Here is a 23372-nt window from a genome sequence, read left to right on the forward strand (position 1 = left end):
CTGCCCCATCCCTGGCAGTGTTCAAGGCTAGGTTGGACAGGGCTTGGCGCAACCTGGTCTGGTGGAAAATGTCCCTGCCTGTGGCAGGGGGGTTGGAACTGGATGATCTTTAAGGTCTCTTCCAACCCACACCATTCTGTGATTCTGTGAACATCGATGTTCTGCTAATATGTAAGATGTGGGTGGTTGTGGAGGAGGTATGGGTGGTGTGACATGGAGAGATGGTGGGAGGAGCAATGAGGGGTAGATAGAAATGAGTTTCATGTATAAAAAGTACAACTTTGACAGACTTGGTAATTACTGCCTTTTTTTTTTAATTGCTTTTAATTAGGCTAATTCTGTTCTTAAGTATATAAATTTCTGCTTGCACAGCAATGCTGCATACTTCAGAGAAGACAACTTGTGTACTGGTAACACAGACATGGTCAAACAGTGTGTCACCCATGCTCATGCCAAGTCACAGGTGAGTCCAAAAAAGTGAATTTGCTCAGGTAAACAGAGATAAATATTTGTATGATATGTTGGGATTTTCTAATAAAGTCTGTTGAATAACCACATAACAAAAATCCTCTGCACCTCAAGAGGATGCTGCATTAGAGATGGAGTAGCTTTTACTCTCTGTTTCAGTGGAGGAGAGTAATCCTCTCTTCGTGCAAACCAGCAGTTCCCATTCAGTCTGGCTTTGAGGGCCACTTGTCAAGGGCATTTGTGAGACTTACCATGGTCTACTGAAGAATAATTCTTGGAACTTACTGTGGCCAAAAAAAAAAAATATCTTTGATTATATTAAATGAATGTATTTAGATGGTAGCATTTAAAACAGACAGAAGAAATGGCCTATTGGCTTATGTTTGTTCTCAATTGTAATTTGGCTATAAACCCCGTATATTGGATAAGCATCTCATAAATGTACTTCTCCCTCCATGCACTGTCTGAGGTGGTGCTTTCTTGTATGATTTTTGACCCAACTCTCCAAGAGAGGTCTAACAGACTTGATTCCATTTTCTCAGAAAAAAAGTTTCCTCATTCTTTGACTGCTGGAAAATAACATTTCCCTTTGCTACTGCAACAAGCATTTTCAAAATTGGATTTAGAAGGAAGTATCCAGTAATCTGCTATTTTTGAGGGTTAGTCCCTGATATTGAGACATATCTGAATAACTGACCTATTTTCTTGTTTGGTTTTAGTTTTCTGCATACCCCTGTCACCTCTTTACTTCTGCCGCTTAGCTTCCCAGGTACCCCAAGAAGGCAATTTATAGAATTCTGACTTACTTACTCTTACCCACTAGTTTCAGAGAATTAGTATCAGCACATCCTGCATAAGCTAGCCTTTTTCAGTGTGCTACAAATTAAAATGTCTGTAGGTAAGACCTACTAGAAGTTTTAAGTCAAAAAGCCAGAAGAGTGCTTTTTCTTATGTTTGCTGTATCATGCCAAGAAAAACAAGAAATAAACAGCAAATATTTATCCTGCCAAGAAATCAGAGATGAATGCATTCAGCATAGAAGTAATAATACTGTGCCGTGCTGTATTTATTGTTATGATAGATGTTTATGAAAAGTATCTGTAAGTGATGTTCCGTAGCAGTGAGTTCCTGCAGTTTTTGATGGTAACTGACTGTGAAAAGGCATTCTCCTAATTTAGCTCAGATGCTTTTTGGAAAAAAAAAACCAACTTTGTCAGGACTTCATGTCAATAAAAGTTATTTCTTCTAATTATAAAATGAAGCAAATATTTAGCTCTGATAATATTTTTTTAAGCTTATAATATGTCCTTTCAGAGAATTGTTAAATTTTCTGTAAGCCTTTGTTCTCACCTCCGAACCAGAGAGTGAAGGCCTATTGAATTGTTTTTTCAGTCTATCCCCCCCCAATGCTGTAGTTCAGCAGTGTACCTCAGATAGACATAATGTCACCACAAACGCTTCGTACAGTTGGCATAGAATCATATAGAATAGCAGAATGGTTTGGTTTGGAAGGGACATTCAAGACCATTTTAGTTTCAACCCCCTGCCATGGGCAGAGACACGTTTCCACTAGACCAGGTTGCTCCAAGCCCTGTCCAAACTGACCTTGAACACTGACAGGGATGGGGCAGCCACAGCTACTCTGGGCGACCTGTGCCAGTGCCTCACCACCCTCATGGGGAAGAACTTCCTTCTCATATCTCATCTCAATCTCCCCTCTGTCCGTTTAAAGCCATTCTCCCTTGTCCTGTCCCTGCGTGCCCTTGGCAAAAGCCCCTCTCCTCTTGCTCTAAGGTCTCCCTGGAGCCTTCTCTTCTCCAGGCTGAACAAGCCCAGCTCTCTCAGCCTGTCTCCATAGCAGAGGTGCTCCAGCTCTTGGAGCATCTTTGTGGCCTCTTCTGGACTTGCTCCAGCAGCTCCACATCTCATGTGTTGGGGCCCCAGAGCTGGACACAGGACTGCAATGAAGGGTCTCACCAGAGCGCAGTAGAGGGGGAGAATCCCCTCCTTCGACCTGCTGGTCACGCTGCTGGTGATGCAGCCCAGGACACGGTTGGTTTCTGGTCTGAAAGTGCACACTGCTGGGTCATGGGGAGCTTCTCATCAACCAACCCCCAGGTCCTTCTCCTCAGGGCTGCTCTCAATCCAGTCTCCCCCAGCCTGTGTTTGTGCTTGGGATTGCCCCAACCCAGCTGCAGGACCTTGCACTTGGCCTTGTTGAACTTCATGCAGTTTGCACTGTCACCCCTCTCCATCCTGTCCAGGTCCCTCTGAATCCCATCCCTTCCCTCCACTGCACTACACAGCTCGCTATCATTGGTGACTTGCTGAGAGTGCTCAATCCCTCTGTCCATGTCGCTGACAAAGATGTTGAACAGGATCGGGCCCAACACCAACCCCCGAGGAATGCCCATTTTCACTGGTTTCCACTTTGACATTGAGCCATTGACTGTAACTCTTTGAGTGTGGCCAGCCAGCCAGTTCCTTATCCAGTGAGTAATCCACCAGTCAAATGCATATCTCTACATATGTTTAGAGACAAAGATGTGCAGTGTTTTAATGTAGTTGTCTTTGAAAATCCCTAGAACTCCTCTAGTCTGCTTGAGGGTCCTTCACTGCTTTGTCAGCAGCTATTACCATGTCAGAATAGACAGTTACAGCCTTGAATTGTTTCCAGTACTTAGCTGGACAGCATAAGAAACAAAATATTTCCAGTAATGAGAAATAATATTTGAATTTTCTGCTGTCCTCAGAGTGCAGTTAAGTCTTCAGACAGCGGATTTCCAGCAGTCATAGGTCTCTGTCTCCTAGCTGTCCATCTCAAGCAGTGGTAGATAGGCAGAAGTGTCTGTCTCTGGAAAATTTGTCTCCTATCTATGTCTGGAGATACAGTGTGGGCACATTGATGTGTCTGGTTGTCTTCTGTCCTTGGCAGTGCCCAGGACATGACTGCACAAGCTCCTGAGTTCTCTGCTCAGAGTAGTGGCCTTGACTCTCAAGGTCCCCTCAGACCTCAGCTGTTTTGTGTTCTCTGCTGTGCAGGACTCTGTTTCTGGTGCAATTTACTGTTTATCCAGCCCAGTACTAAGATCCGTAGATTGCATCTGCCTTGTCCCGCCTGGCAGCTGTGCTAGTGTGGCACTTGACTGGGGAATGGGAGGATAGTAGGAAGAGGAGCTGTCCTCAAGGTCTTTGTCCATCTACATAGTAACAGCAGATTCTTAGGATGCAGCCTGGGTGAAGCAGGAGCGAAGGAACCAGGAATCAAAAGGGCATCAGCGTGTAGTGGGAGCACAGGACTCGCCTTCAGGTACTGTAATACCATCAGTGCCTGATAGCTTTGATACTGTTTAGCTTCATGCATATTTATATTTGAAATGTTAACATTATACCAATGGAGTTTCCATCTTATTTCTTCCCAAATAAATGTTGAAAAAGTTTCTAAATACAAAGAACTGTGTAAGGCTTTTGGAAACAGTGGATGCTTTTAGTAAATGCTTCTGTTGGCTTACTCCTCAGTTGCGATGATCTGCTTACAGAAGTTAAAAGCCCTCTGCATGCATTAGAAGATAAGATGTGATTTTACAGTGTGTTCAGTTTCGTACAGAGGGAGAGAGTTTAGAACATGCATGTTTACATTTTACATGAAAGAGCAGAAGCTGTATCTGTTGTGCTTTGGGAGAAAAAAAGATCCATTGAGATAAACCTCTTCAGGTTTTAGATATGGTAAGTTTTTTGTTGTTTTAGGAGGTAATTCAGTTAAAGCAGCAGCTTTCCCATGATTTGCAGGGTGGAAAGAATGAAGTGAAGCTCTACTGAAGACTGGAGTTGTCATCACTTGTTTTTTAACTTATTTTTAACTTTTTCTAGTTTTGAGGCAGCATTTAATTCATTCTGAGTGAAACACCTCTGTGCCTCTGTAGTCAGTCCTTTCTCTGTAAAGCCATTAGGTTATTAGTTGTTGTGACTACCTGAAATTCAGTGAAGAATTCTGAAACCAAAGCAACCTGTAGGAGGCAACACACTGTTTTATCCCTCTTTCCTTTTACCGTATCTTGTTAGTAGTTCATATGTACAGCCCAGCTAAGGATTCCTCAGTTATTTTGAAATTCTGCATGACTAGATAGAATGACAGACTCCTGTGGTTTGGAAGTGCTGAATGATGAGGTTGTATCTCGGGTACATGAAGTACCTCCTTACCTGATTTAGTCACGTTGTCCTGCACAGCTCACATTAGCAGTGATTAATGGCTCTGAAAATAAATAAATCCATTAGCTGCAGATCTTATTTTTAATTTATGTGAAAATATTTTCTACTGTAACCAAGGAGCATAATTTATCTCTGTGTTGCTTCTTAATAGACGAAACAAAACCAAGGCTCAGGCATTGTTTTGTGCTTGTTGATACTGCTAAGATGTTGGCCTTGGTCAGACACTTGTATGTGGTTCAGGAGTCATTTGTAGCAGATAATGTGGATACCACCATACTCCTCTGCTGCAGGGTAAGAGCACTGTTGTGTCATTTAGTCTCTGGGCCAGGAAGTTGTTGTTGTTTCTTATTTAATAATGCAGATGTTGATAGTGCATTTTTATGGAATGTTACAGAATATGTGTCTAACCTCCACAGGGTCATAGGAGTCAGTGCCTCCTGACTCGAATTAGAATCATAGAATAGTTAGGGTTGGAAAGGTGTTAGGGTTTCAAGTGGGATCTCAAAAACACAGTAGCTTGACCTAACTGGTTCTGCTCTGAGCAGGGATTTAGGCTAGATGATGCCAGAGCTTCCTTCCAACTCAAAGTAGGTTTCTGATACTCAGCGTAAACCTTTGTCAGTCACAGGTTTTGTCATAGCAATGAGATACTGTGTGAGGTGCGGTTCCCCATGTTCTTTAGATTCCGTATTATGTATTCTTTCAATAAATAATTTGACTTTTCTGGGCCATCACTTAAAGACAGATGGCTTTCCTTGCCCATGTTTTCTCTGTGGAGTTTAGAAGTGTTTCTTTGTGCTAATTGTGGGCACTTTATTGGAATATTTTGTTTTCAGGGATAATTTCTCTTCCCTTTGTTTTCTCAGAAGGAATGTGTATGCCTGTGATAAGTGCATTTCCGGTCATTTAGGCCAGAAGATTCTGAGCTTGTGAATGTGACATGCAGACACCTACAATGTGAAACCTATAGACAATTTGTGTTATTGTACAGTAAGTAATTTTTTATTATCATTTATTTTTAGCCTACTTTAAGGCAGAGGATGCAGCAATTTTATACTCTATCCTTTTATCATAGCTACATTCCGTTTTCCTGAAAAGTTATGTAGCTCAAGATATAAAAGGAAGGGTTTGCTTTGTTGCATTTACTGCTCATTTATGTAAACATCTGATGTTAAAAATATTTCTTTGTCTTTTCAACATAGGTAAATAGCAAGAAACAAACAATGGACACTCAATTATTTTCCCCATTATTAGGAGCAATTACTAGTACACCACCTCCGCTAGAATCTTCCCATATGTATAGTAACTGGTCAACATGTGAAGAGGATATTGGATCTAAAACTTCTTTTCAGGACTGCACAAAGAAACGGTATGAGCATTCTTGGTGTAATCTTATGGTGGTGTTCTGGATATTATGGAGCAGAACAAATGGAATCTGGATCTTTTTAGGAATTGATTCTGGGATAACTAGAAACTCAATGAATTTTTTTTTTGCTCTGTAATAGTTATTATAACGGTTGTGAAAAAGGTAGGGGGTCTGTATGTGTATGGATGTGTATGTTTACATGTAAAAACATTTAAAATTTGGAAAGAATACTACATTTAGGGAATGAAATGGGAAAATGCCATATGTAATTGAAAACTCCTTAAGGAAAATACTTTCCTTCCATGCCTCCCACCCCTCAGTACCATAGCTCGTTATGATCCTGCTTGATAATATAGAGTGTTTCCTGGAACATGAGCAATGCAGAGAGTGTTAGGCACAGGTCAAGTGTAAGTGGTGCCTCTGCAACTGAAAGCATAAATATACATACCACTACTCTTGAAAATATGCCAGTCTTCTGTCTTCCCTTGATATAATGCACTCAAGTTTGATTTTATATATATAAAAAAAAAAATCAGTTGCCGTTTTGGATGCTGAATGAATGCAAAGGGTCTTTGTTACTTGAATCATGAAACATTTTTATTCCCCTGGAGTGCTCCACTCTGCCCAGTTCTTTACTGTTGCAGGCACTTCTGATCATCCAGTCTTAATAATGCAGTAGAATTAGTAAAGGTGCAGAGCAGGGCAGTGAGGCTGGACAGGGGTTTGAAAGTTTCCATGTCAGTGGGGAGTAATAAAACTTCAGTTTTGGTGAGTCAGCTCTGCTGAGGGGTGATTTTTATAAAATCATGAATGATACAAGGGTTGCAAGGAACAGGGAATGATTATAGAAACTGAGAGGTGCCCACTGAAATAATTGGTTCTCTCCTTCATATTGGTGATTTTATGGCTTGTGCACAGCCATTGAAATTGTAACATTAGAACTATTCCAGCCTTAAAATGTAAACCATGATTTCATATTAGGCTTCCCTCTCTCTTCTTTCCATCTTAATGCCAAGTGCTGGCAATCTAATACTGCTTTTGAGGGGTTGGTTGGTACAGACTGGCACAGCAGCTTTTGACACTGTGGTGATGCTGTTAGCATTGATAGTATCAGTCTCACTGCAGTTTTTTTTATCGCTTGCCTAGTAAGAAAGAGGAAGTCTGATGTGAAGAGAAAGGGGAGTCCACTGCTTCAAAAGATGCTGAAAGGCTACAGTTAAAAAAGATATATACACTACATTTTTTTAAAAAGGTTATATAGCTTTAGTACTAGCTGTAAGTGTGAAGTTTAAGCTCTGAGTGGCAATCCACTAATAAAAATATACAATCTCTTCTTAAAAGCAGCCTTTAGATTATTGTAAGGTAGCAAATAAAAGGTAGCAAATGCAGTATCTCCCCAGATGAAGACAACACATCTAATGTCTGTCTCAAAGGCTGTGGACTTCTCCTCAGCTTCAGTTCTGAAGTTAATCACAACAGCTGGAACAGCACGCAGATGGGGCAAAGGTACCGTTTCCATTTGCCTGTTGATCTTTCACCTTCTGCAGCCCTCCTCCTCCCACCCTGGAGGGCCTTGGAGGTTGATCCTGGAAGTTCTGGTGAGGAGCTGTAGGTCTTGGTTCATTTGTCCTATTTCTTGTTCTTTGTCTGCAAGAGCAGGCTTGCTTGCTGCCACAGACTTGGTGCCAGGCTGGACGTTTGTGTTCTGTTTGGTATAGTTGTAAGCAATTTGGCATGGCTTTGCCTTTCCTGTGTGCTGGTTATTCATGGATTCTTTTTATGTTGCTCTGCCTTGGTAGGCAGAAAATTCTCTTAAGGAACTAGGAGCTAAAGATTTGATTCCTTGATGATGCAGAACTAAGGGATATTCATGGATTCTTTTTATGTTGCTCTGCCTTGCTAGGCAGAAAATTCTCTTAAGGAACTAGGAGCTAAAGATTTGATTCTTTGATGATGCAGAACTAAGGGATATTACAGCAAGTGTTTTCTGGTACAAACCAGAAAGGATAGTTGCCTATCTTGGGCTTGAGAAAACTGAATGACTGTTACACTGGGATTTTTGGTTTTGAATTCAGTTGTCCTGTGATTGATGGAGGGTAGTTTATCCAGAGACCAGAAGGCAGGAATGTAGTTGACTTCTTTTCCATGTTTTTTTTGGTGTGTTTCATGGGAAGTATCTTCCTGTCAGGGTATATTGAGATTTTACCTTACAAGATGCTTCCTGACATGTCACATTACCAAGAATTTTCATGTTGCTGGTAGCGAACAGTGCTGGCTTGAGACAAAAGGCAAGGGGAGGTGTTTCTAGTCCCTTGTTTGAACAAGTGATTGCATTAAGAAATAGGATTTGTCAAGTGTTCAGTTTCTCCTGCCTTGAATTGCATTTTAATGTTTCTGGTGCATGTACCAGAAGGAACACACAAACATTTCATCTCACGTCCATCTAGTGTGTAAAATCTGTTTGGGCAATTTTAGACACTGCTGTCCTGTGCTTGTTCTTTCCTAAGATTATCTTTTTCATTTATAGTCGTTCCAGCTTCCTTCTGACCTGTATGTGGTTCTAAAATGGCCAGTGATTTTAATTTCTATGCCACATTGTAAATTGACCTGTCCGTTGCTGAAAATCATCATCTAGATGCAAGCTTTCATATCTGATCTCTACTTGGTTGCAGCAATTGGAAATAAATAGGCCTCCTTACAAAAAATAAGGAAAAAAAAAGTTTGCCATCTGACAAAAGCAAAGAAGAGATCTAGTGATCAAGGAGCAGTTATAGTTCTACATTCATAAAACATTTTCAAGAATTCTTGCACTTACGTATATCCTAAACAAAAACACACACCAAATTCCTTCCAGAAGGAACTGAATGGTCAGAAAGTAAATAATAAGGTCGTTAGGAGTCAAAATGTGGTGAGGTCTTAAAAGCTAGTAAGGCATAACTGTCTAATTTTTACTGTGTCAAGAGATTAACAAGGTGATAGTTGTAGTAGTTTATCCCACATTTTATAGTCGTTAATCAGCAAAATCAGCATGAGTAATTATGAGGTAGCATTAGCAGATGATGTAGTTGTTGGGATAAGCTGACACCAGGGAAGACTGAAAGATCTTCAGGGACAATGAATTGAATCAGCTGAGTGAGAATAGGATGATGAGTGAAATTTATTGGAGCAAAACAATGCATGTTAGAGGGAAGGAGATCTTAATGGTGTGATGTTTTAATTAACTGCTGAGTAAGAGTTAGATGTCATTAAACAGCTCTTTAAAGATTTCATTTTGCACCTTAAGTAAAAGTTGGGCCTGTGTAAGAGTAGTGATGATTGAGCAACTTTGGTATTTATCTGGAATATTTAATACAGTTTTGACCAACTTCTTTCTAAAGGGGGTTAAACAGTGGTTCAATTTAAATATAACTTAAATGTTTTGAGATTAAAATTACAGTTATTGAATTATGGAAATAGATAATTTAGAATCCCTGAGATTTTGAGAAGATTGATCATATTAATCCTCTGACGGAGACACTCAAGATGTGAAGAAATGTCTATAAACTAAGTTATGTTGTTTGAAAAGAGGGAAAAATCTTTTGATGCTCCTTACTCTTCACTTAACAGCTTGAGAAGTGTCTGGTGAAGCAAGAAGTTAGGGAAGTTGTTCTGCTTCATTTAAGCTATAGAATTCATGAGTGCAGGAGGAGATTTCTATATATGTGTCCTGAGATTACATTAAATGCAGAACACTTAAAAGACGCTGCTGAAATAAATCAAAGGTTTAATGCTTTACTTTTCCTTTTGCCTGTTTTGTTAAGGAGAAAAAGACTTTCTAGGTTTATTTGGTTTGTTTTTTTTTAGGGCACCAGTAAACCTTTCTTATTCTGGCAGTGGCCCTGATATGTTTGGGCTAGTGTCAAGCATTTTAGAGGAGCCAAGCAAGCCAGAACCAGTTACAGACTGGTAAGTTTGATCTGAAAGTTCTTATATGTGCGCATGGCCTTTTGTCCTTTATCACACAGATACACATTTTTAATTCTTTCACAGTGTTGAGTAATGAAGGTCTTATAAAACCCCTTGAAGTGTAGAGGTGTTCTTCTTTACTGCAGTTGCCATTAAAAAAATAAGGCAACAAACTGTTAGAAATGCAAATTTTCTAGTCTTCTATCAACCTACAGCATTTGGGAGGAGAGGGAAAAATCTCATTTTAACTGGTAGGGTGTTGACTGAATACAGTCAAATCTAAAATATTTAATAAATCTGAATAAACTCTGCAGTTCTCAATATACAGATTATAAACATTAGAGAACAGCATTAGTAGTCAGATTTCACATAGCATGTACTCAGCTACAGCAGGAATACTTCCACAGCTTATGTTTTAGAGGACGGCTGTGTACGATTAGCCACGAATGTAATGGGGGAAACATGCACGTTGAGGGAATGACAGTGATACATGAACTGCTTTAATGTAAGAAATTTCTTAAACTATTACAGGAGGCTTGTTTAACTTTGTTACAGGAATTCTCTTTCAAGATTGTTTCCACCTGTGTGGGCATCTGACCTTGGAAGCAATGGTGAATTCTCAGGACTCTCATCTAAGCACTCTGTTGAAAATCAGGATTTTTCAACCGTGATGGGTACACAGAACTGCTGTCAGGAGCACTTGCAGAAGCCACATGATGTGGAGATGTTACACAGAGGTTTGGAAGATCTTCATCTCATACAGTCTTGGCTTTCTCCATCTGGCCCTTGCACTCAGCCTGATAGTATTCTGAAGAACAGTTACCCTGGCAATTCCTCTTCGCAAAATAATAATGCAATTCATCAAGAAGGATTTTCATTTCAAAATGTAGACTATAATCAGCATTTGGGCAGTTACGACCACATAAGTTTAAATGGAGACTATGACAAAAACGGCTCAAATTTTAGCACTTTTTCTTCTCAGAAAAGAGTTAAAGAAGGCACTAGCGTTCAGAAAGAGGTTTGGAAAACTGAAAGAGCAAGAAGCAAAGCTCTGAAAAATTGTACTCAAGAACAAGCTAAGTATTCCCCTGATATTTCTAATCAGCCTGTTGATGACTCTTGGGATCAAGTGTCTCAGGGCAACCACTTGTTTTCTAAAAGATATGGAAACTTTACAGCTGCTCATAAATTACAGTCATCTATTCATCCATCACCATATTTTTTCAATCAACCCCCTAAAGAGAATATTTTTTCTAGAGGCGCTGACAAAACAGCACAGGAAACCCATGTGCAAAATGGTCATCATAGCTTTACTTCGGGGGATGCTCTTAATAATAATGACTGTAAGATCCATATTAGTCCTCAAGAATGCTCTCATAAGGTATCAGAATATGATTTATCTCTAAAAAATGTGATGCAAAATGGGAGTTACTCATCATACCATGGATGTACATGGCTGGATGGGAAAACAGCTACGTCAGATATCCCACGTGGAAAGCAAGTGGTAACAAGTCCGCAATTGTCTTCAGGGGTTTCGGCCATGTCTCTTGGTTATCCCACACATCAGTCTGTAATGCAGTCCTACTACCCACAGATCTTACCTGTCTTCCCTTCAGGGAAGGATGAAAGGTCACAAATATCAAGTGGTGTTTCTAAAAATTTAGGAGTTTCTAATTCCATCTCAGAAAATCCGAAGCAAGTGAAAGCGATTGGACGATTGCAGCACAATTCATTGCCTAATAAGGAGGGGCAATACCACAAATGCCCCATTGATTTTCCATCTGACCGGTTAACCCAGCAAAATGCTGTAAGTGAAGACCCTGAAAAATATCACAGATTTCCAAAAAAACAGACCCAAGAAAGTAGTAATAAAGATGATAAAAGAGGCAGAAGGAATTGGACTCCTCATTTTGGATATACAACCCCAAATCATCAGCAATTCAATATGTTCCGAAAAAGGCATGAACAGAATGGTGGTAACATGTCAGATTTCATCAATCCTTCTTTTTTTCCTTCTTTCCCATTGATGTCTGATTTTAAACAAAATCCTGGCTTTCCTTCACTTAATTCTCACCTGTTTTCATCAGCAAATAATTTCAGTTTCCCTCCATCACCATTTCCATTCTCAGAACTTGTTGATCTTTTTCATTATGATGACTTGAGCCACTTGTATCCCTTTATCAATGATCTGTTTTGTGGAGAAATAGCTGCACCATACTTTGCCTTTCCAACACCATTTAACAAGTACAGACCTCTGAGAAATCGCAGTGGACCTGCTAATGAGCTTCACATCCGACTGGAGGAGTGTTACGAGCAGTGGAGAGCTTTGGAGAAAGAGAGAAAGAAGGTAAAACACAACTGACCAAACTTCCTGCCGAAGCTGTCAGTCCTTTGGAGGAGGCGAGAATTCTGACATCACGCTGTTAGTTTTAAATAACTAGAACAACATCTGCAGCATCTGCTTTAAGTACAGTGCTCGTATTGTTTGGCACGACTGGTTTTAAATTGTGTGTGGCTTTGAGTTTCAGTATCTGAATCACTTTCCCTTGGAATACAACATTTCTGTGTTTGTGTATCTATTTTTTCTATAGAAATTTTTTTCTAAATTTCTATATTTGCTACATGAAATGTAGCAATGTCACTGGCCAAAGCACTCAGTTACTGTTAGCTTGGATGGTTTTTATTAATATGGTCAATAAAAAGTCACTATCTATTTGTTATTAATTCCATAGGCCTTTGCTATGACTCTAGATGATATGATGATATATCATGGCCCTCACTGCCACAAGTGGTTTGTAAAGTACTGGCGGTTTATGGCCCTTAATGCTCTTAAAGGTTCATGTTGCACGGTTTAGTTAGCTGGATTTCTCTTCCTTTCTTGTCCCATAATTGTCTCCAACTAAATCTTTAACTCAAGTATTCTGTACCCAGGCTCTCCGTTTAAGGAGAGAAATTTTTGTGGTATGTTTTAGTTTTTGTTGGTTGTTTTTTTTTGTTGTGTGTTGGTTTGGGTTTTTTGGTTTTTGGGTTTGTGGTGGTTTTTTGTTTTTTTTTTTTTTTTTTTGTTGGTTGGTTTTTTGTTTCGTGTTTTTTTTGTTTTGTGGGGTTTTGTTTGGGTTTTGTTTGTTTTGTTTTTGTTGTTGTTGTAGTTTTGTTTGTTTGCTTTTCCTGGCAGTGATATAGTAGTGTCTTTCTTGTATTAGACTAACTTGGATCTAGTCCATTCTTAGTGATCCAACTTTAGCCTAGTGATCTACACAGGCTTTCTCAGTCCTTAGGTTTTGTAGTTATAGGCTACACCTGCAGTTAGCTTTAACAGTATAAACTGTTCTCTGTCCCAGCTGCCATAACATGGCTCACATTCCTACAGCCAAAATAATAACTCCTCACAAGGGGCTGACTGCATCCTGACTGCCTGAAAATAATGTGCTTGGGCTGTGTTAATCCCTGCTTGTAGGTATAGTTTTGAAGAATGCTATAGCTCACTTGTACCTATGTGTATGGGAAGGGTCTGTCTTCTGACATTCTCAGACTTCTGATATTCTCACCCTACATTAATTTGTTAAAAGTGTTGACAGAGAACTCCCCCCAGTGGGATTTGCATATAAGTCTATATAATCTGTCTAATCAGTCAACCCTTTCAGCTCTCAGAAACCTGTTCAGGGCAACTGCTTTGGAGTTCACAGCAACAGTGAACTTACCTGTTAACTTGTATAAATCTCACCTTTCTAGGCATCTCACATTTAAAAAAACATTGTGAATTGCCTGTGATATTAAATGTGCATAAAGATTAATACTGGAAATTGCTTATTAGTTGTTAAATACCTGAACACCTGGTGTCATATGAATTTATGTTTTTTTCTGAATGTCAGGCTTCTGAGATGAATACAGGTGGAGTCAGCTGGCTCTTCTAATTCATGTTAGGTGAGGGCAGAGACTAAATAATATGGATGTGTCAGTAAACCAAAAAGAAATGAACTTAAGCACATATTTTCAGTATGAACATGCATATAGTATGAATGTGGACTTAACCTTGCCTTGAACTGCAATGTTGTACTAATCTTTCTCTCCTGAGTCTGTTGAACATTAAAGAAGGTATGAGATAGGGAATCATTTGCTAATTGTGTCTTTTTTACTTCAGGTGTAAGAAGCTCCTGTCTAAAAGTAGGTGATGTTTAGTCACTTCCTGCACTGTATAGTGGTTTGACCAGTTCCTTTCTCAGTGGGGAGTTTAGCAGCTGTGTGACTTTCTCAGAGCTGATACCAGTTTATGTTAAATCTGGCTTAATCCTGATACACTTCAAATACAGCTTATGTTGGTGTGATCACTTGTTTCTTTTGTTAATAATCATACTATGTGACATTTGAAAGGCATACCTGGGGTGCTGCAGAAGACTTTTTTTGCCTGTGGTCTGTGTCCGGGATGGATTAAAATAAAGTTGTACAGCTTTGTAAAGCTGCCAGTGAGCATTGTACTCTGAGGTGGAGCTGAATTACAGAAGTATTTTCAGTCTCCTGGCAGCTGGTTGTACATCTAAACAAGTGTTTGGGAGCATTGTTGTGCAGATGCCGTCGGAAGTAAAGACAGGAAGTGCACTTCTAATGTATTTGAAAATTCTAAATGGCCCCAAAATGTGGTTTGTAATACTGTAGTAATTTCAAACATGTACAATGGCTATTTATTTCCCTTTCAGACTGAAGCTGACCTTGCAAGAAACTTCCCAGGAAAGCGCATATCAAGCTCAAATACCACTCCCATGTCCCGCCTTCCTGCTAACCCATCACGAGTTGATCGCTTGATTGTTGACCAGTTAAGAGAACAAGCTAAGGTAAGTCTTCTTGAGCTCCAATTCCTGCATTTCTTTTTGTTGTTCCGTTTGTTTAATGAAGATTTATATATGTTTAGTGATTTTTGGTGTTTTCAATGTCTGGCAGGTGCTCACCTTAGTAGGAAAGATGGAAAGGCTTCGTGGTACCCCTGTACACAGTAACATATCCACTACATTGAAACACCATATGGAAGCCATTCATGTAACACAGGCGAGGCGTAAGGATGAGATTGTTAGTGCTGCTAATCCACAGAGACAACGAGCGCTGCGTTATAATAATGAGAAAGGTAACTGGTTTCCATTACTTTGGTTTTAAAAGGTTTTTGAAAGTTTTAATTGTAGAAATAAGCCATTTGAAATACAGGAATTAGAAATAGGCAGCAATTATTGTAACTGCAGCAAAAAAAAAGTGTAAACCTACACCTGTTACTTTTTAAACAACTTTTAAGCTATTTTTTTGTTCTTTTCTGCTTTTCCATTGGTACTTTAAATACTTTGAAACGTTTTCCTCTTCACTAAGAGCAGTAAAAACTGTCTGGTGATGTCATATAACTAAGTAGTTGTCCTAAAAGTGAAAATGTATGTGTTTTTAACAAGTTGAATTAATTTTTTTTCAATTAGTGTTACTGCTACTCTTTCTTTTCAGCTTATAAAACACACCAAAAAAAAGTTGGTGCCTTGTTAATTGATTATGTCTAATTACCTAAATCACAAAACCACCAGAAATTGCATTTCGTGAATTCCAGTATCTGCTCAAGTAAAGCCAGAATAATTTGTAGCAGCAATATATACTTATGTAGAAGTAATGCAAAATGAGGACAGTTGCTTTCCCTTTCAGCACCACAGTGGGAGTGATAACTTGCTATTCAGTATAGTGATCATACAGCTGATACATATAGGAATTCAGGGTTTGGAGGTAAAGATCGTATTATTTTTAATTCAGAAAATGCCTGTGTCCCGGGGAATTATTTCCAAAGAGGAATGGACATCTCCTGCCTTCTCCCATCCATTTTTTGGATCCTTACTCAGCGCTGTCCTGTATTGTCTTATTTCCTGTTGCTGCCATGATGTGGTGTTCCTTTGGCTTCCAGCAACATGTATGGGATAGTTCTTCCATGTAAGACGGAGAAGATAGACTGTAAAGAGAGTCAATATGTTTTGCTTTCACAAGTTAGGTGTCAATCATGATGTCATATCCTTAAAAATGATAGTCCTAGATGCAAACCAGCTTCTAAAATTACTCCTAAAATTGTGTAACAATGTTAGCCCCAAGCATAAGCCAGGAAACAGGTAGGTGTTAAAAAAAAATAAAATAATTCCTACAAACTGTGTTTTTGATAATGCTTCATAGTAAAGGTGTATGGAAGCATTATTTAAACCATCCTGTATCCTACTTGTAGTTAGAAAAATTGCAGTTAGTCATTTACAATTAGTGATAACATCTGCAGTGCAGTTACGTTTCTGAAGAAGAGATGTGCTGCTGTTGTCTAAGTACAATCTAAATCACATGCAGAAAAGCCTTTAGCATGTTTTCTTCACTATGAAACATGTTTGAGTTCTGCTGTTAGTGCTTATATATCCCAAGTTCAGCAGTGAGCCTTTCCTCACTGTGAGGTTGGGTGGGAATTGCTATCACCACAAGGAAGATAAAGGAGTTAAAAAGGATTGCATTAAGCTTATCTGGCTGGAATTGAGTGGGCAGTTTTACTAACTCTGCTTGTTGAGTAAAAGTGTGCAGCTGCGGGGAACAAAAGCCAACAGGATGCTGGGTTACATCTGCAAAGGCATCTCCAGCAGAGATAAAGATGTTGTTATCCTACTGTACTCAGTGCTCATCAGGCCGCATCTGGAAGTCTGTGTCATGTTTTGGTCCCTGCTGTACAAAAAAGATGTGAACAGGCTGGAGAGGGTCCAGAGAAGGGTCACAAAGATGATCCAAGGACAAGGCAGCTGTGTGAGGAAGGGCTAAAAGAGATGAGTTTGTTCAGCCTTGAAAAAGAAGGCTCAGAGGAGACCTTATCACTATATTCCAGTATTTAAAGGGTGGCTACAAAGAAGATGGACACTCCCTTTCGACAAGTGATCAGATGGGAAAGACAAGGAGTGATGGGCACAAGTTACTTCTGGGGAGGTATCAGTTGGAAACCAGAGGAAAATTTTTCAGAATGAGAACAATCAGCCCCTGGAATAATCTCCCCAGGGAAGTGGTGGATTCCCTAGTGTTCAATACTTTCTAAGATTTTGCTGGTACAGGGTGCTGGGTGATCTGATCTAGGTCATGCTTTGCCAAGAAAGGTTGGACCAAATGATCCCTGAGGTCCCTTCCAACTTTGGATCCTACGATTCTGTACTTGAAGATAGTCCCCTCTGGTAACAATTAAATAGGCTTAATTATTTCATCACAGGTGTGGTGGTTATACCACGGAATTCTGGACACAGTTATGGTTGCTGTTAGTGTGAGATGTTAACAGCTAACTGATGGAATTCAACCAATGCAACACCAGTGTATTTTGTTAGCTGTTTCTTTAGCACACTTTGTGTACCAGTGATGGGTTGAACAAATGTACTAATTTTTAAACTGTATTAATATTACCAGGCCAGTGTATACGAGCGTAACCTGTAACGTGCTTTTCCATTGTAGATGTTCTGGCTCTGGCAGCTGCCATTAGAGACTTGGCTGCTTCTACACGCAAGGCTCGTACCGCTTTATGGTGTGCACTGCAGATGACCTTGCCAAAAAACTCTTCAAGCAGTCCAGTAAAACCAGAAGTTGTTGAACGGGCATTGCAGGAGCTTTGTCCTCCAAACACAAGCACACAAGAAAAAAAGCAGCATGGAGCATGAAAACAAACGATGCAAAAAAGAAAAACCTGAGGAACCCAAGAGGATTCTGGAATAATAGCTAATAATAATAATAACAACAACAAAAGGGAGGTTGAGGATGGGGAGGTAAGGGCAAAGTGTCCTGCCCAGTACCACGGATGGTGTTTTTGATAAGCTATCAAAAGCTATCAAAAAAAGCAAAAGGGTTACCATTACTGATTAGTGCTGCATTTCTATTACTGTGATTCTGATGTTGAGACACACATCTTGTAATAGTGTTAATGCAATTTTAATATTGCTGGTATTGCAGAGTCTGCTACATAAGAATTTTGTTATTAAGATGAGCTAAATAGTAGCGTTTCCTTGTGTGCTTCTCCAAAGCTGTGTATCAACTGTGAGTCAAGCCATGACCCGAGAAACTAGAGTGTGGTAGAACTTAATTCTCTTTTATTTGTTTTGTTTTTTACGTTAATAATACAATTTAGCATACTAAAACAAACAAATCCATTAGAAAGCTGTTTCAGAATTGTTCAGGGTTTTTTTCGGCACCATTATGTGGTTCTTTTAAGTGCCAAAGTGATCATGAAGTAGTTTGCATCCCGTCATTGTGCAGAGCAGTCCACACTTCTGTAGTGTTTCCTGTGGCAGGGACTTGGGTAATTCAGATTAGCGCTAACAGGAGTTTGACAAGAATAATCAGTGTTTAATGTTGGTTGTGTGAGATGCTTCCGCAGTCACGCTGCCGCTTCAGTTCCTAGCTAAATCAGTGTAAACCAAGCTTTTCCAAACCATAGTCCATTTTAAATTCTTCATAAACAAGGAAAAAGGTTTTGTAGCTTTGCAGCGAGTACTGCATTGAAGTATACTTTAGCAGGTGATACAAAATTGTCACTCAGGATTAGAAATTAGATTTATGGATTCCTCAGTGGGTTAAAAAACAGTAACTATATAACATAGTATGCACTTAATTAAAGAAAATTGCTGTTTGTTAATATAAGTTCATGGTACTATAATTTTCAAAAACATTCCATATTTATTTTAATATCTTTATTGAATGTTTATTTAAAAATCTATTTTAGTAATATAAAGTTGGATATTTTGCCAAATCTTCGGAATAATCAGATTTAACGATTTACTCAGGAAATATGTATATTATTATATAAATGTACTCATAGTATGTAGAGATTTTTTTTGGGGAAGGGATATTTGCAAAATATTTACACAAAGCTAACTATATACTAGGTTACCAAAGCTGTTTAACTAATTAATTTTTCGCATGGAAGATTTAGTAAGTTTAATTGCTGTTAACTTGTCTCCATTGTGTGGCTTAGACAATCAGAGTGTTACGTATACATGTGAATGTTCAGGGTGAGAATTAGAAAAGAGTAATTCAAGTTTTGTTCTTAGGGCTCTTACAGGTATTTTAATGTCTTACTGTCACATGATCTCTTAACATGTACTAATAACCAACTAAGGTTCTTGGGTATCAGTATATTAGTGAGTATATTTTGGAGAGTTGTTCTTATTTTAAAATTGAATTAAGTTGGGGATATAAGCAACATTTGAAAGACAAAAATGAAGGTTTTTCTGTTCCATAGTGTTTGATGTTGAATTTGACATTTTGTGGATAAATCTGTGCTTGTTTCCATATCTAAATGTACTTGCCAAATGTTCCAAATACGGTTCTGTAGTTTTGGATCTGTGGATGTTTCTGGAGCAGGTGTAGTCTCAGTAGTGCCATTGTTAACTGTAATGAGGCAGCAGCTATATAACTTTATAGAGAAAAGTTGCACAAGCCTCACCAATCCACTGAATAAAGTCTAAAAGCATGTCAGTACAAATCAGAATCCTAGTACAGCAAGATTATGTTTTTTCTTTCCTAAAGAAAGTTAATTCAGCTTAAAAGAATATTTTCAGCCTAAAGAGCAGGTAGTGGAGACAGCTATCTTAGTGTGAGTGGTTCCTCTATGCTCATGTGCAATTTATTTCCTCAGACTAGCTTAAGAAAGCTAAATTTGCGTTTGTGAAACTGATTAACTGTACTCCATGGTTTAAAAAGTGGAGTCTACAGTATTTCAGTCAGTGGATGATTTTGGATTTTAATTATGCTTTCTGTGGCAGCAAGAAATCAGAATTTTGCAAGTCTTGGTCAGCTTTTCGGTTTACAGAACAGTTGTTGTTCTGCAGGTTTGTTTTGTAATGGTGAATGTATAGGGTATAGTAGGTCCTTGTTGTGTTGCTCCTGCGTTATTGTTGTGAACGAGTGTGGTCTTAAATGGTTCATAATATAGTTAATATGCCTTTAACAGTTTAATTTTTCAAAAATGGCGACTAGCTGTATGCTCATGTCCATTTTCAATTGCAGTTTCAAAATGCATTTTAAAACAGTTACACTGTGGCTGCATTTGACTATAGCTAACAATTGGCATACACTGTTAATGAGGTTCTTGCATCCTGTTAGATTGTTCAGTCACAAGCTCTTTAACAATCATGAAGCACAGTAGCTGTGGAGAGTGGCCAAAGTCCAGATGTGTTAGATCAAATTTTCCTTGTTGTGCCCTACAAATGCAAGCAGCTTGTGTTTCATTTTGCCTTGCTCTGTTTTCTTCATAAAAAATTGGGGTTTCACATTACCATGATTTGTGCCCTTTTCTTTAAATGGTTTGATTATGGACAGCATGAGTCCTATAGAGACAAATATCTTTTCAGAATGCCTCAGTTCTGTTGCTTCATTACACACCCTTTTATATTCCAGGGGAAAAAAACACTGTATTTTGTAAAATAAGCACCTGGAGTTACCGCAGCTGGGTTAGTCATAACATTTTTTTTAGCTGCTTAATTTGGCAACAGTTTACAAATTCTGTAAGTATTGCACCGAATTTTTGGTATGAATAAATACAGTGCTTCTGATTTTAGGGACTGACTGTGTTTGTATTTTACTGATGTCAGTGGAAACAGTGTTAAGATGTTAGGTCACACCTAAGCCAGAGAAGTGGTTTTGTTTTGGAGTTAATCTAATTTTTGAAATTTCCTCACCTGATTTGTGGAGCAGTCAGGTAAAATTTAGTTTATTTCCTCCTCCCTCCTCTCTCTTCCTTCTCCCTTCCCTTCCCTAATCCCCTCCCTCCCTCTTTTTTGAGATTTAATTATCTTCTTTTTTTTATGTTTTGATTTAAGCAGTTTAATTTTGTGAATGAGGTGAAGATTAGCATGGTTTTTGCTGGTCGTGGTAACAGTGATATTAGACTGCTCCGTTTTAAGGAAACACGATACTTAAGGGTCCCTTCTCAAGTCAAAGTTATTATTAAGGGTGTATGTTTTGATAGTTGGTAGTGAATCTTTAATGCTTTAAAATCTCCAATTGATAGTCCAGTACAACATAGATTTACAGTGATTTCTGTATTCAGTATAAATAACCAGAGGCTTCTGGTGATTCAGCCTTACTGATTCCCAGAAAACAGGCCAGCATTCAGAGTAAGAACTTCCTTTTACCTGGTTACGGGTTTGGTATCTCTGCTTTTCTTCTGTATAGAAATCATCCCTCTGGCAATCAAGTTAGTCTGATGGTATCTATATAAACTAAAACTAAGAAATTGGTATTAATTCATCATTATTTTAGTTAGAACAGCATACAGAGAGATTGTCTAGTTTATGGCTTGTGTTTTGCTGGGGCCTTTTCAGAAGTGTAAGACTTTCAGTTCCCAAACTAGGCAATTTTCTTTCCAGACTGAATAGTCTTCTTTTTTCTTGGTGTTTACCACCACCACTAATCTTTTGTCTTTACCTGGGTACGTGTAATTTGGAAATTATTTGCCTTACAGCTTGGAAACTGATGCTCTCTTCTCTATAAGAAGTCTCACTGTTATTCCTGGTACTTTTCTCTTTGGTAAAGTAAATGAATAATAGAAGACTGTGGGAGGCTTTGCTGAGGTACTTGCCTTTTCGGAGAAGTGTTTTGGAGATACTCTAATTTTGTGGAAAACTTCCTAGCTTTCCTATGCACTTTCCTAGCTGTGACCCTGAGCACAGCTTCCTGGGACCATGTTCAACCTGCCACCCAGGCCTTCTCCTGTTCTCTTTGGGGAAATAAAGAAGACAAGGGGAGCTATTTAAAGGAAGAAGACACTGAGCCACTGGAAACCCTAGTTCAGTGGAGAGGGTCACTCCTCATGGGGGCTCCTCTGATCAGAAGGGTGTAAGCCTGAGAGGTCAGTAGTCTTCCTTTGCTTAAAGTGTGTTTCCCTTTTCCCCGTCTGCTCACAGATGCCAGCAGGGTTCAGCTGCTGAGAGTTGTGGCAGAGTTGGCTAGTTCTTGCCCTGGTAGCAAACTTGTCTCCTTCCACCTTTGTGTGATTTAATCCTATGGAATCAAGCTTGCATATGAGCTTCAGGGACTAGAAAAGGGCTTGGGAGCTGCTGGTTCAAACTGGCCAGGTATGGTCATCCCTCATGGATCATGATCACAACCTCTTGCCTCTCAACTCTGAGAGAAGACAATGAAGTAGGAGTAAAGCTCAGCTTTTCTAGATACAGAAAATGATAAATGGCAAGGAGTGCTTAGCATAAAACTTCCATTGAGCTGTTTGGGTTGTAAATCTGCTCTTCCTCAAGTGACAGCATTAAGCTTTGCTCGGTACGATATTCTCAGACACACAATTTGTATTGGATCGCAGCCCTAATTCCATGGTTGGTAGTTGGATGGTTTTTGTTTGTTTAAATGCTTTAAAGACTAACAGACCTTAAGCCTGTGTGTATTTTTTTAAAGTTATATTGTTCACTGCTCTGAAAGCTGGGTTTTGTTTGATCATTTTGGGGTTTGATTATTTTGGAATTTGTTTGATTATTTTGCATTTTTATGTGGGGCTTGTGTGTTTTTGTTGCTGCTATTTTTATTTTTTGTTTATTTGCTGTTTTATTTGTTGCTGTTTTTCCTGTTCTCTGTTTGGGAGCTGTGATGCTAGAACACTTCATGTTGGAGCAGCCCAAAGCAGGAGGGTTAGTGATCTTCTTTGTCTCTTCATTGGTTTGACAGTGTACGGTGGCCATAGCTGTAAAACTGAGTTTTACCTTATTTATGACTACAGTCATCTATAGGGTTGGGGTTTTGTTTTTGTGGTGTTTTTTTTTTTTTTTTTTTTTTTGGTTGGTTGTTTTTTTTGTTTGTTTTGCTTTGTTTTTTTTTCCCTGATAGTTATTAGAATCATAGAATGGTTTGGGTTGGAAGGGACCTTGGTGATCATATAGTTCCAGCTCCCTCCCACTAGACCAGGTTACTCCAAGCCCCGTCCAGCTTGGCCTTCATTATATCTCATCTAAGCGTACCCTCTGACAGTTTTCATTAACATGAAAAACTCGACTTCCTGTTTATTTAACTCTTCACGAAAGTAGATTCTGTTGAACAAGAACAGGGAATCCTACACATCAGTGAATATGAGAGCAGTTGACTTTGGTGTGTGTATATATATATGTGTATATATATATATATATTTCTAATTAGGTGCATTTGCAATTAGTGAGGCAGGTGTGGTCCTGCTTCCACTGAAGCCAGTACCTTTAACAGGTTTTTCTCTTTATCTGGCTTTGTTGCTTTGCTGGCATAATATCCTGGGTTAAGTAGGCTCTTAGTAAATGCTTGGTAGTTTGCCTTCAACATTTATTATCAAGAAACTCCAAAAGGATGCATTCCCAACCTTTTTAATAAGGTTTCTCACTAGACTGACAACGTTGAATTA

The 23372-nt window shown here is 39.0% G+C and overlaps 2 protein-coding genes across 3 annotated transcripts in view; one reads left to right on the forward strand and one right to left on the reverse strand.

The window, feature by feature from the left end:
* Positions 1–23372, reverse strand: part of LOC134156151 (5-beta-cholestane-3-alpha,7-alpha-diol 12-alpha-hydroxylase) — a 540007-nt gene that overhangs the window by 319048 nt on the left and 197587 nt on the right. The gene's annotated exons all lie outside the window — the stretch shown is intronic.
* Positions 63–19338, forward strand: LOC134156147 (meiosis-specific coiled-coil domain-containing protein MEIOC-like). Of its 2 annotated transcripts, XM_062603980.1 has the most exons (8): positions 77–463; positions 5544–5667; positions 5880–6046; positions 9887–9988; positions 10544–12335; positions 14683–14817; positions 14924–15104; positions 17459–19338. In XM_062603980.1, exons 3-8 carry the CDS (start codon positions 5901–5903, stop codon positions 17659–17661), a joined length of 2559 nt encoding a protein of 852 aa, XP_062459964.1. In that variant the 5' UTR covers positions 77–463; positions 5544–5667; positions 5880–5900; the 3' UTR covers positions 17662–19338. The 2 variants fall into 2 exon arrangements, with proteins under 2 accessions (XP_062459963.1, XP_062459964.1); XM_062603979.1 differs by lacking the exon at positions 5544–5667 and having other exon boundaries at positions 63–463.

The sequence above is a fragment of the Pezoporus occidentalis genome, unplaced genomic scaffold, assembly GCF_034315485.1.
Source record: "Pezoporus occidentalis ecotype Australia unplaced genomic scaffold, CSIRO_AGI_Poc_V1 ctg82, whole genome shotgun sequence".
Lineage (NCBI taxonomy): Eukaryota > Metazoa > Chordata > Aves > Psittaciformes > Psittacidae > Pezoporus > Pezoporus occidentalis.